The sequence below is a fragment of the Camellia sinensis genome, chromosome 1 (genome assembly GCF_055761805.1).
Source record: "Camellia sinensis isolate YWXY chromosome 1, ASM5576180v1, whole genome shotgun sequence".
Taxonomy (NCBI): Eukaryota; Viridiplantae; Streptophyta; class Magnoliopsida; order Ericales; family Theaceae; genus Camellia; species Camellia sinensis.
The window spans coordinates 17,764,953-17,780,754 of record NC_138961.1 but is presented as its reverse complement, the minus strand read 5'-3'; the positions used below and the strand labels follow the sequence as shown (position 1 = coordinate 17,780,754).

The window sequence follows — 15,802 nt, the reverse complement described above, 5'->3', positions numbered from 1 at the left end:
TTAAGCACATACAAGGTGGACACTTAGCATGGCATAAAAAACTCTGGAAATAAAATATGGTAGCCCTAAAACTCACCAAATTGTCCCTGAAATCAATCAACAAAGCATGCAAGATAGGGCCTCTTTGGAAGGCCAAAATGACCACCAAACAAGTCAAGGTGAGAGGGGGTCACCCCCCTCTGATTTGGAGGCTCAAAGTAGTGTTCTAGCCACTGAAAATCTACTGGATTTTAGTGGCTAGAATGCCAAACCAAGCATGCAACAAGAGCTTAGGTGTAAGGCTCAAAATAAGGGACAATCAAGCATACAAGGAAGCATATGACCTCAAACAAGAAAATGACCTTAATAAAACATGAAGATGATGTCAAAATGAGACTTTTTCCAGTTTGTATAAAATCTCAAAAGTGAACACAAATAGGGCTAATCTATTATGCAAAAATGGCCCTAAAAGAGAGATTAGAGACAAGGGACAGAAGCTGGCCCCAAATAGCAAAGAGCCCTTCAACAAAGTTTAATAGGGGCTCAAAAAAAGGCACTTTACAGTTTATATCAAGTCTCTAAAATAAACACAAGTGAGGCTAAAACAACATGCAAGAAAATGGCCTAAGAGAGGGATAAAGAGACAAGTGGTAGCAGCTGGCCTCAAACAGAGGAGAGCCATTCAACAAAGTTGAAGAGGGGCTCAAAAAAAGACATTTTACAGTTTATGACCAAGTCCAAAACAGCTCAAAAATAAGGCTAAAATACCATGCAAAAATAGGCCTAAAAGAGAGATTAAACACAAAGGGTGAGGAGAAGGCCTCAAACAGCAAAAAGTCCTTGATCAAATATGAAGAGGAGCTCAAAATATGACTATTTACAGTTCAGGTCGGAGCCCAAAAATGCCTGCAAATAAGACTAAGATATGATACAAGATAAGGCCAAAAGAGGGAGATAGTGATTTACCCTTGTAGAGCCAACCTCCAGCAGCTTTTGGTCCAAGAATGTGAGCTCTCAACCTCTGAAAATCAGCTTCAAGGGGCTGGAATGGATGAGGGAGGTGGTAGGATATGAGTTGGTGTGTAAATGGCCAAGGATAATGGACTTTAGAGCTTGGAAGGGAGAGCTATGGAGGAAGATGGTTGTGTGCCTTAGCAAAAATCTCTAACCCCTAGAAATGAAGCTCAAGTGTTGGTTTTATAGAGGGAGAGAGGCCAAGGGAAAAGGGGGGGAAAAACAATTCAAATTTTCCCCAAAAAGGGAAGCCCCTCGGACAGTGGGTCAAATGCAGAATAGCTGGCACAGCTGGAATACACTCACAGGGGCAAGAATGGCTGGCCAGCTCAAAAGGGCCAAAGTGGTCAACCGACCAGGCAAGGTGGTAGACCGACCAGTCTATGTGGACGGCCGACCAGGGGTCAAAAGGTTCAAGCCCTAAACTGGTCGGCCATGTAGCCCTTGAAGTTAGCTTTCCAATGCTGCAAACCTTGCATTAAAATTCCTCCTGTGGAAAAAGTTATGCCAGTTTCCGTGAAGCCGTGCAGATTCGGTCCAACCGGATTGATACCCTACTTCAACCAACCATATCTCCCCCGTTCGGACTTTTCCTTAGGATATTCTTGAGTGTAAAATGAATCCCCGGAAGTAATCTTTCCAACGGTGGTGGCCCCATATCTTAATTCCTCCTGTGCAAAGAGTTATGCCCATTTTGGTGAAGCCGCGCAGATGTTTTCCTCCTTCCCGGATTCATGCTGAATCACTTTTGACCAAAAAAAGCTGATTTTTCAGAAAAATTGCTAGCCTCCCACTCTCCTAAAACCTTTCTAACAATGAAAATAAGGTCTCCACCAAAAATGAACCAAGACGGATGCAAAACGGAGGTTCGGGGGCCGAAACACGCAGTTCAGGGCCCCGAAAACAGGCTGTTAGGCACCGGAAGTGGTGTTCGACCACGAAGTTGGTCTCTCGGACCACAGTGTCCCTCAAAAGGGAGGAAATAAGGTGTATGCCAAAAACCGGAGCAAACGGTGGTGGTTAAGCGGTCCCGAACCGAGGCACATGGCCGACGGCTCCGAAAAACTAGAAATCGGGCTCCAAATGGGAAAAATGGCCTACGACCACAAAACGTAGCCTACGGCCACTGAGAGATGATCTACGAGACCTCTTCCTCCCTTTGGGAAGAGAAAATAGAGAAAATGGGACCTGGTTCACAAACCGAGGCAAGGTACAAAAGAGTCCGGAAGTCCAGAGGCAAGGCTCGCAGCCGAGACTCCGCAACCTCAGAACGAGCACAATATGCGACATCACCAAGCGCTCAATCGGTGACGTCTGAGTCTTAAGGTCGGTCAAAAATGGGGTGTCTACAATCTTCAATGTTGATCGGGACAACTGAGTTAATGTTTTCTTGTTGGAATGCATCATTAAATTCTGGTTGATCTGGTGGTTCTCCATCACCAACCTCTGGCACATCAAACTATGTTGGACCTGTTGCACGACTTGCCAAGGTTGCCCCCATTTCGTGTCATTCAGGTAGAACACTAGTTTAACTTGACTAGGCAAGATAAAAGGGTCAAATTGATACCATCGGCTTGTGACATCGATGCTTGTACAATATGTGTCAGCTCGTACTGTTCTACTTCTACCAGTGTTACCGGTGTTGTACCATTCACATTGAAACAAAACTTTATTTTGACACATGTACCCAAATTCCCAAATATTGCACAAGTGACCTTAGAATTCGTGCATCTCTCCCTTGTAGTCCCCTTTGGTAAGCACACCACTGTTTTGACTCTTACGACGATTGTCTAATTCCTTCATATGGAATCTTACACCATTGATTATATAACCCGAGTACTCTTTCACTAGCAAATTAGGACCATTCGCTAATGACCACAATTCTTCGGTTGCTTCTGGTGCCTCATCAACTCTCAATCTATTTATCTACATCCACATGCAATGTGCAACACTTGAATTATGTTAGTAATGTTTGTATTTTATGCAAGCCCTATATTGTTTGGGCAATTGTGAATATTAAAAATGACTTACATATTCTTTGAACCACTTCGGAAATTCCTTCTGTTGTATCTGAGTTATATCTTGTCCAGTGGGAATTTGTAACAAATTCTTGTGTTCCCTACTCAAATAGTTTTGGTTAATGAGTGAAATACCACTATTATGAATGACTAATAACATGAAAATTGTTAAAATATATATATATATATATATATATATATATATATATAATTATAAGAAACACGTACTGAAGATACTTCTCTATCTCAGGGCTATTGTATAATAAGAACCAATGAGCAATATCACGAAGTTCATGTGACATCTTAACATGCTTTCTGATTTGGCCAATAGAACGAGCAGTTTCGGTGAATATTATCAAACCTTCACGACGGACTCCATAATCTTCATTTTGTGCATCTCGATTATGCACGGTTTCAATCCCTTCAAGATACATTGAGCAAAAAGTAATGCACTCCTTGACAATGTAAGCCTCTGCAATAGAACCTTCTGGTCGAGCTCGATTGGTGACAAACTTTTTCAAAGCTCCGAGAAACCTTGAAGAGATAACCAATTACGAGTATGGTTAGGCACACAACATAATCTATACCTTTCATTTGAAAGTACCATTTTAGAAATTACCTTTCAATAGGATACATCCACCGATATTGCACAGGTCCTCTGAGAATAGTCTCACGTGGCAAGTGAATGGCCAAATGAACGATCACATCGAAGAAGGCTAGAGGAAAGATCTTTTCAAACTTACATAGTATGAGTACTATACGTTCCTCTAATTTCTCCATTTCACTTCATTTCAGTGTCCTTGAGCATAGATCTTGGAAGAAGCTACCTAACTCAAAAAGTGCCGTACTGATCTCTTTATCTACGTAACCACGCATCCCAATAGGAAGAATCCGTTGTATAAGTACATGGCAGTCGTGGCTTTTCAATCCTGTTAACCTACCATTTTTTGCATTCACTGATCTCGAAATGTTTGCCGTGTACCCATCTGGATACTTGACTGATTTCAAGAATTCAAAGAAACCCTCTCTCTCTTTAGAGGTTAGTGAGAAACTAGCTCGAGGTTTCACATATGATCCATCGGGATTTGTTGTCAGCCACAATTCTTTCCTTATATTCATATCTTCTAAATCCATTCGTGCCTTATCTATATCTTTGTTCTTCCCATCAATTTCTAACATCGTTTCAAAAACATTTTCACTAAAATTCTTCTCCACATGCATGACATCAATGTTGTGTTGAAGCCTCCTTTTCTTCCAATACGGTAGCCCATACAAGATGCTTACCTTTGTCCAATTTGGGTTCTGACGAGGTCTTTTCCTGTTGCTTGGATGTTTTCCATATGTGACACCCGTCACGCTGCCTAATTGTTCTTCAATCTTTGCTATCGGTATCACCAAAGATCTCTTCCGTTTTTCATGCTTGTCATTATATGCTCTACTCTTTCGCCTTTCTGGGTGGTCATCAGGCAAGTAGCATCGATGGTTACTGTACGCAGTCTTACTTCTTAAAGATTCAAAATATGGTTCATCATTGCAAGTGTAACAAGAGTAATGACCCTTTGTTCTCCATCCAAAAATGTCACCAAATGAGGCCAATCATGTATCGTCCACAGCAAAGCTGCACGCATGCAGAAAGTCTCACCAATCAAGGCAACATAGGTTAATTTACCATTTTTCCATAATTCATTCAATTCTTCCACTAAAGGTCTCATGTAAACATCAATATCAATTCCTGGTTGTGATTCACCAGGAATAAGTAATGACAGTATGAAAAAATGGGTCCTTCATAGCCAACCATGGTGGCAAGTGTAGACACCCCATTTTTGACCGACCTTAAGACTCAGACATCACCAGTTGAGCACTCGGTGATATTGCATGTTGTGCTTGTTCAGAAGTCTCAGAGTCGCGGCTGCGAGCCCTGCCTCCGGGCTTCCGAACCCTCTTCTGTGCCTTGCCTCGGTTTGCGAACCAGACTCGGTTTTCTCTGTTTCTTTTCCTGAGGGGAGGGAGAGGTCCCGTAGACCATCTCTCAATGGCCGTGAGCTACATTTGGTGGCCGTAGGCCATTTTGCCCATTTCGGAGCCCGGTTCTCGGTTTTCGGAGCCGTCAGGCCGTGTGCCTCGGTTCGGGACCGCCTAACCACCTCCGTTTGCTCTGATTTTCGGCATAATTCTTATTTGCTCCCTTTTGAGGGACACTGGGGTCTGAGAAACCCACTTCGTGGCCGATTGCCATTTTCGGTGCTTAACAGCCCATTTTCGGGACTCCGAACTGCGTGTTTTGGCCCCCGAGCATTCGTTTTGCATCGGTTTTTGCTCATTTTTGGCAGGTACCTCTGTTTTATCACCAGGAAGGTCACTGAAGGGTGGGAGGCTAGTAATTGTTACAGCAACCAGTTATCTCTCCTCCGGATTCCCCCGGCGCCCGTTTTTCCAACTTCCGGGCCAATGTTGAACACCTTGGAGTTAGTGTTGCCAACTTTCGACCACATATCTGTGATCTACACACTTGGGAGGCTCCTAAAAGTTTATGGCCGGCCATTAATTTTTCTTTCCATTTTTGCCCCTCCTCTTCCGGGCCAATGTTGAACACCTTGGAGTTAGTGTTGCCAACTTTCGACCACATATCTGTGATCTACACACCTGGGAGGCCCCTAAAAACCCATGGCCGGCCAGTAATTGTAAAATTACTTTTTTACCCCTTTCTTCACATGCAATGTTGAACACCCTGGAGCCTGTATTGCCAACTTTCAACCACATATATGTGATCTACACACATGAGAGGACACCAAAAGTTGGTGGGAGGCTAGTAATTTTGCTGAAAAGCCAACTTCTTTTTGGTCAAAAGTGGTTCAGCATGAATCCGGGAAGGAGAAAAATCTGCGCGGCTTCACCGAAACGGGCGTAACTCTTTGCACAAGAGGAATTAAGATATGAGGCCACCACCATTGGAAAGCTTACTTCCGGGACTTCATTTTGCACTCAAGAATCTCCCAAGTCCAAGTCCGGGGGGGAGAGATGTGGTTGGTTGAAGTCCGCTTGGACTGAATCTGCGCGGCTTCACGGAAAAGGGCATAACTTTTTCTACAGGAGGAATTTTAATGCAAGGTTTGCGCCATTGGAAAGCTAACTTCTGGGGCTTCATCCTAGGGGGTGGCCGGCCACTTTTTCTGGCCGGCCGGCCGTTTTTTTCTTTGACCTAGCCGGCCGGCTATGTTAAGTGGCCGGCCGGCCACCTGCAGCAAAAGTACCTGGCCGGCCTGCTTCTTCAGGTTGAGTGCATTCCAGCTGTGCCTTGGTTTTCCCCCAAAAAATATCTACATCCGGGGACCCTTTTGAAAGAAGAAAGAGGCTCATTTTTCTCTACACCTTTGGAGAGGCTCTTCTCTCTCTCTCTCTTGAATTTTGCTGGCCTCCCAACTCAAGAAAAGGGGTTACAAGGCTTGCTTGGAGGAGATACATAGATAGCACCCCATTTCCTTCAAGTTTTGGGTTCCATTTCTTCATCATCTTCAAGCTCTACCACCACCCTTCCATTCCAGCAGCAAGGGGAAGAATTCCAGCAGCTTAGAGTCACCAAATCTGGTCCAAGAAGCAACAAAAGTGTTGGTCTTCAAAGGTAAATCCAATTTCCCTCTTTTCTAGCTCATTTTTGCACCATCTCTAAGCCATACATGCTTATTAATTCAAGCTCCGGCCCTAACTTAAAGTGGCCCTCTTTTGAGCTCATTTTCACTTTTCATTAAGGGGTCAACCCTGTTTGAGCCCTCCATGATGCACTTGCTTCATTGATCCTCTTATATGTCATAATCTTGCATGCTATTTTTGGCCCATGAGTAATCTGTTTTTGAGCATGATGTAATCTGTGAATGTGCTTATTTTGGGCTCCTCTTCAACATTGTTGAAGGGCCCCTCACCATTTGGTGCCTCCATGTGTCACTTGTAGTTATATCCCTTATTTGGCTCCATTTTTGCATAAATTGGCAACCCCCTTTGCTTCTGCTTTTGGACCTTGGTCCGAACTGAAAGTGGCCTTATTTTGGCCTATACTTCATGTTTCATTAACATTTTTTTTCTGTTTGATGATTATTTTGTATACTTCATGTTATAGCACCTTTTGAGCCTCAATCTTGTGCCTTTTTTTTAGCATGTTTGTATATTGATTCGAGGCTTTCCATATACTGTAAACATTCATATTTTTGGTCTCTCTTCAATGTTGTAGAAGGAAATTTTTCAGTTTGGATTTTGCTTATATCACTTGCTTCATTACCCCTCTCTTGGCCCCTATTCTTGCATGCCATTTTTGCCATACCTATGGTTGCTGTTTGGCCATATTTATAACTGTGAAAGTGCCTTTTTTGGGACTGCCCAGCTTCTGTATTTGCATTACATGTCCATATTGTGCATGTTTGGCATAGCTATAGGCCATTTCGGGTGCCTAAATCCGTGTTTCGGGACTTTTTCATGCATCGGGTGTGTTTTCGCCTCATTTCGGGGCTGTTTTCCCCCATATTTTAGTGCTGAAATTCCATTAGAATGATTGCTTTGCATTTTCATGTCATTTGCATCGCTTTTGCATCGCCTCGGTTTGTGTGCCCGTGTGCACGCATTTCGAGGCACCTCATTTTCTGCCACCGGCATCCTATGTGAGTGTGGCTGAGGCTCACTCATGTTGGTATAAGCCCATTTGTCATTTCCATGTCATTTCATCGCATTTTGCCATTGCCTCGGTTTGCGTGCCCGTGTGCACGCATTTCGAGGCACTTCATTTTTATCCGACGGCATCCTATGTGAGTGTGGCTGAGGCTCACTCATGTTGGTATAAGCCCATTTGTCATTTCCATGTCATTACATCACATTTCATCACTGCCTCGGTTTGCGTGCCCGTGTGCACGCATTTCGAGGCACTCTATTTTTATCCGCCGGCATCCGATGTGAGTGTGGCTGAGGCTCACTCATGTTGGTATAAGCCCGTTTGTCATTTCCATGTCATTTCATCACATTTTGCCATTGCCTCGGTTTGCGTGCCCGTGTGCACGCATTTTGAGGCACTCTATTTTTATCCGTCGGCATCCGATGTGAGTGTGGCTGAGGCTCACTCATGTTGGTATAAGCCCATTTGTCATTTCCATGTCATTTCATCACATCTTGCCACCGCCTCGGTTTGCGTGCCCGTGTGCACGCATTTCGAGGCACTCCATTTTTTATCCGCCGGCATCCTATGTGAGTGTGGCTGAGGCTCACTCATGTTGGTATAAGCCCATTTGTCATTTCCATGTCATTTCATCACATCTTGCCACCGCCTCGGTTTGCGTGGCCGTGTGCACGCATTTCGAGGCACTCCATTTTTTATCCGCCGGCATCCTATGTGAGTGTGGCTGAGGCTCACTCATGTTGGTATAAGCCCGTTTGTCATTTCCATGTCATTTCATCACATTTTGCCATTGCCTCGGTTTGCGTGCCCGTGTGCACGCATTTCGAGGCACTCTATTTTTATCCGCCGGCATCCGATGTGAGTGTGGCTGAGGCTCACTCATGTTGGTATAAGCTCATTTGTCATTTCCATGTCATTTCATCACATCTTGCCACCGCCTCGGTTTGCGTGCCCGTGTGCACGCATTTCGAGGCACTCCATTTTTTATCCGCCGGCATCCTATGTGAGTGTGGCTGAGGCTCACTCATGTTGGTATAAGCCCATTTGTCATTTCCATGTCATTTCATCACATTTTGCCATTGCCTCGGTTTGCGTGCCCGTGTGCACGCATTTCGAGGCACTCTATTTTTATCCGCCGGCTTCCGATGTGAGTGTGGCTAAGGCTCACTCATGTTGGTATAAGCCCATTTTCCATTTACATCACATTCTGCCATCGCCTCGGTTTGCGTGCCCGTGTGCACGCACTTCGAGGCACCTCATTTTCATTGTCATTTTATCATCGCCTCGGTTTGCTTGCCCGTGTGCATGCACTTCGAGGCAGCTCATTTTCATTGTCATTTTATCATCGCCTCGGTTTGCGTGCCCGTGTGCATGCACTTCGAGGCACCTCATTTTCATCGCATTCTGTCATCGCCTCGGTTTGCGTGCCCGTGTGCACGTACTTCGAGGCATCTCTTTTCATTGTATTCTGTCATCGCCTCGGTTTTCGTACCCGTCTCACGCACTTCGAGGCATCTTATTTCATTACATTTTGACATCGCCTCGGTTTACGTGCCCGTGTGTACGTACTTCGAGGCATCTCTTTTCATTGTATTTTGACATCGCCTCGGTTTGCGTGCCCGTGTGCACGCACTTCGAGGCATCTCATTTCATTGCATTTTACCATCGCCTCGGTTTGCGTGCCCGTGTGCACGCATTTCGAGGCATCTCATTTGCATTGCGCATACCGTCGCCTCGGTTTGCGTGCCCGAGTGCACGCATTTCGAGGCAGATCATTTTCATAGCATTCTGTGCATGTTAGAATTGCATCTTAGTTGCATTTCATGCATATCATGCATATTGCATTATGTTCGGGATAGGAGTTAGCTCGGGCACGGGAAACGAGGTACATTTCGTACCCCGAGTGACGGAATGTGCCTCAATTCCCCAGTCACCAACACTCCGGATTATCCATGATGGAGTTAGGTTTTAGCTGTAGTTTCGTGTGCATTCATCCTATATTGAGTTGTGCATTTCGACTCCTCGGCCATCATGCCTCGGTATGCGTGATTGGTGGCACGAGGATCGAGACATGCATATATCTGTGCAAATACATTGCTATGCCCCTTTCCTGCTCCCTGTTGCAGCAAAATCAGGAATCAGTAACTTTTTGGGAATTGGCACGCATTTCAAGGACAGGTGTAAACAGAGGCTAATTGGGTCATTCCGGTGGATTTCCGCGCAAGACGACCCGGACATGCATCATCCATCAGAAGCAAGGCAGTCCCTGGCTTGCACGCCAGCTTTACTTGCTTTCTTAGTTAATTCATTAATTAAAATTTTGTAATATTTTGGACTGTATATTTATTCGGACCCTCTCTGCGAGGGCACAACTGTAATAAGTGTGTGTGAGTGTGATGTATGTCTTCCAACCCCACGTCTTTCTCCCTTTTATTTATCCGCTTATGATGGTTAGATTAGGGCATATTTAAATTAGCATACAGTATGACAGCATGTTTGCATTCATTCATCTGTATTGCATGCACCGGGCTCGGCGCATCATACTAACTGCATTGTATTTTCAATTCCAAAGTTGAATACATGATAGTTGTAGCATTTCATATGCCATCTTAGAATAGCCGAGCCTGCTATAGTTGCATTTTGAATGTGTTGCATTAGGCATTTTGGTATACTTAGGATCATGCATGATTTCTAATGTAGTTTCTATTTTGGCTTGGAGTACTTGGTAAGCTTTATGCTTCAACATCCTTGCATGCGTGTGAGTGAATGCCATGAATAGCATGTTTACCATGAGGCTATGTGCTTATATGATATAACTGCCTGAATGCCTGTGGGTGAAGGGTGGGTTATTTGAATTGGAATAAATCATCAACTATTTGTTTTAAGCCCATTAGATAGTGGCAAAACCATCTTTTCCAAGCCCACCTGCGGGTGGCAAAATTTGCATTTTAAGCCTACTTGCGAGTAGCAAACCATCTTTCAAAAAAAACAAACATGAAATGTTTTGTTCCAATTCAGGCGACCCGGTCTATACTTGTATGCTGTGCGCATCATATAGTAAACCTAGGCTAATAAACCGGAATAAGGACTCACAATGTTTTCAAAAATTGATATCATGGTTAGTAGAGGCCGGTCTATGACCGGGCGAGCGGGGGTGCTCACGAAGTGACCTTCCCCAATCGTACCCAAGTTCCCGAGCCGAGGCAACTTTGGTGATGACGGACACATGGCCTTTTGGCACCGAGTCGGGGTTTCCTAAATTTCCCAAAATAAAATATTTAGGTGGCGACTCTGTATCTGGCAAAGCAATCCATGTTTGGCACTTCTTTCAAAAATCTATTTTCTCAAAACGATTTGCCGGATTTGGACTCTTTGGTTCAGACTTAGAACCGTGACTGACACAAAGTCGAGTCCGAGCTGTAGCGAGGTCCCCCGCGGGCTTGTTACAGCAAGTTGTATGGAATGAGTACAACAGGCCATAAACTATATGAGTTATTCATATTTCTGAAAGGGTTGAAACCATCAGTAGCCAACCCTAGCCTCACATTCCGAGGCTCCAAGGCAAATTTAGGATGTTGTGTATCGAATTCCTTCCACTCATCACTATCTGCAGGATGCCTCAATACATCGTCATCTAGACGTTTTTCCTTGAACCATTTCATATCCTCGGCTCTCTTCCTGGACATGTACAACCTTTTCAATCTCGGTGTTAACAGAAAGTATCGAAGAACCTTATGAGAGATCTTCTTACCTCTACCATGATTTGTCTTGTATCTAGAAGCCTTACAATTTGGACATTTATCTAGTGTTGCATTCCCCTTCCAAAAGAGCACACAATAGTTTACACAAGCATCAATGAGCTCGTATGACAAACCCAATTCACGTAGTATTTTTTTAGCTTCATAAGTTGACTTTGGAACCAAATTATCCTTCAGTAAAAGTTTTGTTAAAAACTCTAGCATCATGTCAACTGACTTATTACTCCAATGGTTTGTTACCTTCACATTAAGTATCTCGATGACAAATTTTAACAAAGTGTAATTTGTGCAACCTGGGTACACCTCACATTTGGCATCATTCAATAATTTATCAAAAGTGTGAACCTCCTCCTCTTGAGTTGTATTAGTTGATTCCCCTCTTATTCGATCTTCCACTAAGGCATCAATACCTCCCAAAACCTCATTGCCCTCAACGGGTATATCATGATGATAAGCCTCATTGATTCACGGGGTTCCCCATGCACGTGCCAGATAGTGTAAATTGGAATAATCCCATGTTGCAGCAAATGAATTTGAACAATTTGAAAATTTTGACGAACGACATTCACACACTTTTGACAAGGGCACAAAATTTTACCATCTCGATCGATAACCGCCATTGCAAAACGAAGAAATGATATTACCCCATCATTATATGCCCGACTTATCCTTCTATCAACTGTGCTACCTAATGCAATCTAACTCTTGTCCATCTCTGACTATGTCGAGTTAATTAAAGTTAGGTGAATAGGGCAAATTTCATATAGAAAAAAATATATATTTTTTAATTAAAAAAAGTTCAAGTCCAATGATTATACTGAGTTATATAAATTACAACCACACATAAATCACGTGAGAAAATAGCCAAAGCAATTTAGCGTAAACAGAAGAAGTATTCATAACCAAAACATAAACCACAGCAAAATAACCATCAATAAGAAGACAAATATCATAATTCAGAGAAAATTTAACTAATAAAGCATTGAGTTGAGAGTAAAAAGCAGATAACATGACACAGAAAGAAAACCCACAATATGCCACATTGAGTTTCTAAAGTTGTCAATTTAAGTACTCAAATATCCAAATGCAAAATGTTATGATTGAACTGCACGTGAAAAATATATATATGCCCCGAATACCAGAATTGACACATCTATCAACTAAATTGGGATATTGAAAAAATAATACATTGGGAAACAATAACTATTCTGGCTCACATTTCACTCGGTAAACAAAATGTGATAAAATTATGCAGTGGAACTTAATAATGTACTTAAGGAGCTATGCATATAAGAAATGAACGATGCCAATAGAATTGATAGCCACATGCGACAATTCCAATGAATGCCCTAAGACTATAATTTAGTACTTATGGCATGTTACTGCAGTTAGTACTCTGTTTGATTTTCTCTTTACTCAATTATATACGAAGTCCAGAGAAGTTAAAGCAAGATATGCTAATTTAAGGGTGTAATATTCCAATTTTCATTAAATCGAGAGTTGTGAGAGAAAAAATAATTAATTAATATGTAATATATAATATTTTATCTTATTGATTATTTTAATTTTTTTTTATTGACTATTTTAGCCAAAATCTATCATCCCAAACATATAGACTCAAACTCCCCTAAATTTTATAAATATATTGACTTTTTTTAAATAAAAAAAAATCAACAAAAGAAAAGTTTCTTGATGAAAATTGCAGGCATACAAAGAGAGCGTACAATATACAGATACATCAATAAGAAAATCCATGGAGAAATGCATCAAAGTGAAACATAAATGAAAGATAAATTGGAGAAATGACTACTGGGATGAATCACCAGGTGATTGTGCTTCCTTAATTTATGACCTACTAGGGGACTTCTCAAAATTGTTTTCTAAGTGCACACATCTGAGCATTAATTTCCTATCTATAGATATGAATCAGTCATTATAAAAGAAGTACAAAAGCTCTTCTTGTTCACACAAGGTATAGGATGTCAGGAGCAAAGTTAATGAGTCAAGATGAATTCCTTGAGAGTTTTAGGTGGACCAATTTTTTTTTTATTATTATTATTATTATTTTATTTTTATTTTATTTTATTTTTTTACGGGGGGGATTTAATTGGAAAATGGAAATCACATGCAGTAGATGATATAGTAATAGCGACATATTGGCAATAATCTTCTCTTGAGGTACTATAGTGATCCCGGTTTCCCTTTCTTTAAATTGTTGTATCCGGACTTAGGTTCCATGGAGTTGGTTGTTGTGTATATGTTGTTTACATCCTTTACTCCTTGTATTTGAGTCTTGGGTTGTGTTGGGCAGGTTTGAAACAGGTTGGTTGAGCTTAGAAACCAACAGTAGTTGCCCAGATTTTGGCCTGCACGCTCGAGCGGGCCTTTGTTTTTCTTCTCCGCTCGAGCGGGGGTTTTGGCGCTCGAGTGGGAAAATCCATCTTCCAGTATTTCCTCTGTAGTGTTGGACGCTCGAGCAGGCGTTTGGACGCTCGAGCGGGAGTTTGTGTGTGACGCTCGAGCAGCGACCTGGTCTGTCAAAGTTCTGGAAGTATGTATCCACCGCTCGAGCGGGAGTGTTAACGCTCGAGCGGGAGTCTGTGAGTGACGCTCGAGCGGGGGTTTCCACGCTCGAGCGGGGCGACTAGTATATCACTTCGGGATTTCACTTTTTGGATCACTTTTTCAACACTCTTTCTCTCTCTTACTTTTCCAAAACTCCATTGGAGACCACCTCTCTCTAAAACCTCACCTTCTCTCTTAGATTTGATCTAGCAGGAGTTATTTCCTCACCTTGGGCCTTTGTAAAAGTTGTGTTGATTGTCGAGGGCTATCTTTTGATCCGAAAATTTTGGGATTTGGAGCATCTTCAATTTCTTCATCTTCTTCCCTTGGGCTCTGAATTTGAGGTAGGGATTCCTACTCACTTTTATGGGTTTTGACCTAGATATTGAGTATTTTGTATAAATGGTTTTGGGTTTTGGAAACTAGGGTTTCAAATGTATAATTTTGAAAAGAGGGTTTTGTTTACTTTGGACCATAAATATGTATTTGGGTTTCAAAATGAGTAGATTGATGTTGTTGGTAATATATGGATTCTTGGAGTCAATATTGAGAATAAGGGAAATTATGCCATGTTTGGGTATATTTGGGTCACTAATGTAATTAATGGCATTTGTTGAGAAAATATGGAATTGAGTTGAATATAATGAAATTGGCTCATTATGAGATGGATTAGTGAAGTTGGATTTATTAATCGCTCATTTTTTTGGAAATATGGATATTTTATCTGTTGGTGCTTTTATTATCTGTTTAGAAATAATTGCTTTGGGCTACCGGTGGAGGGTAGTTATGATTGTTGTAGACAATGCATGATGATTAGGCAAACTAAAACTAATCAATTGGATGTGTCATAGAGTATGACGGTTGACAGAATACATTAACTGTATGTATTGATTGATTATGTATATGACCTTGTGTATATACGTTGTGTGTGTGGAAGGAGATAGGGGATGTACTCCATGGTTTAGGGAAGATAGGGGATGGACCTCTAAATCAGATATTGTTTGGGAGGAGATAGGGGATGGACTCCGTTGATACAGCTCATATGCTTATCAGTTAATGTGTTGATATAGCTGATATGCTTATCTATGGAAGTGTTGATATAGCTCGTATGCTTATCTGTGGAAGTGTGGATACAGCTTGTATGCTTATCTGTTGAGATGTTGATATAGCTTATATACTTATCTATCAAAGTGTTGATATTGCTAGTATGCTTATCTAATGTGAAATGGGAAATGTTTAATATGAGTCACTATCTCATGTAAATTGTTGGCCAGGTTCTGAGCCGTTGTTGTGAATTGTGAATTTGATAAGAAATGAAAAATGAAATGAAACATGGACACTGTGGTCATGTAATGAAAGTGGTATATAAATTGGTTTATGTGAGTTAAACATTTATCAATTGCTAATGTCTTAGTCACTGCCCATATTATGTTTAGCGTATCTCTACTGGGCGTTGGCTCACCCTATATGGGACATCATTTTCAGGTACAGGTAGCATGCCACCTCCAAGGACATAGCTTGGATGGTTATGGGAGTTGAAGACTCTTTTTGATTATTTTGTTTGTATTATATGTATATCAAGCCAAGGGCTTATTTTGTATAGAGTTAGTACTCTTCTTTTTGTAACCAAGTGTTGACTTGGAAAGCTGTAAGCCCGTAGGGCATTTGCTTTTGTTGTTAACATGTAATATTGTTGTAAGAACTACTCTGATGAATAGAAAGGTGTTGATTTCTCTTATATCATTGCATGTCTAAAATTATGGGTTTTATGTATTATTTTGAGGGTGTTACAGGTACATATAGGATACCAGTTT

General features: G+C 41.8%; 1 protein-coding gene across 1 annotated transcript; it reads right to left on the bottom strand.

Annotated features, from left to right (window-relative positions):
* Positions 1-2,709: 2,709 nt before the first annotated feature.
* Positions 2,710-11,630, bottom strand: LOC145821263 (uncharacterized). Its single transcript, XM_082917781.1, has 6 exons — positions 11,113-11,630; positions 3,839-4,515; positions 3,631-3,727; positions 3,240-3,545; positions 3,025-3,112; positions 2,710-2,919 (listed from the first exon to the last, which is right to left on the bottom strand). The coding sequence occupies exons 1-6, from the start codon at positions 11,628-11,630 to the stop codon at positions 2,710-2,712; spliced, it is 1,896 nt and encodes a 631-aa protein (XP_082773907.1).
* Positions 11,631-15,802: the final 4,172 nt, after the last annotated feature.

Coding starts and splice junctions, on each gene's coding strand:
- LOC145821263 (XM_082917781.1), bottom strand. CDS start 11,630: ATGATGCTAGAGTTTTTAACAAAACTTTTACTGAAGGATAATTTGGTT. Junction 4,516..11,112: donor CTCATTCCATACAACTTGCT/GTAACAAGCCCG, acceptor TGAATCTTTAAG/AAGTAAGACTGCGTACAGTA. Junction 3,728..3,838: donor TACGGCACTTTTTGAGTTAG/GTAGCTTCTTCC, acceptor TCTTTCCTCTAG/CCTTCTTCGATGTGATCGTT.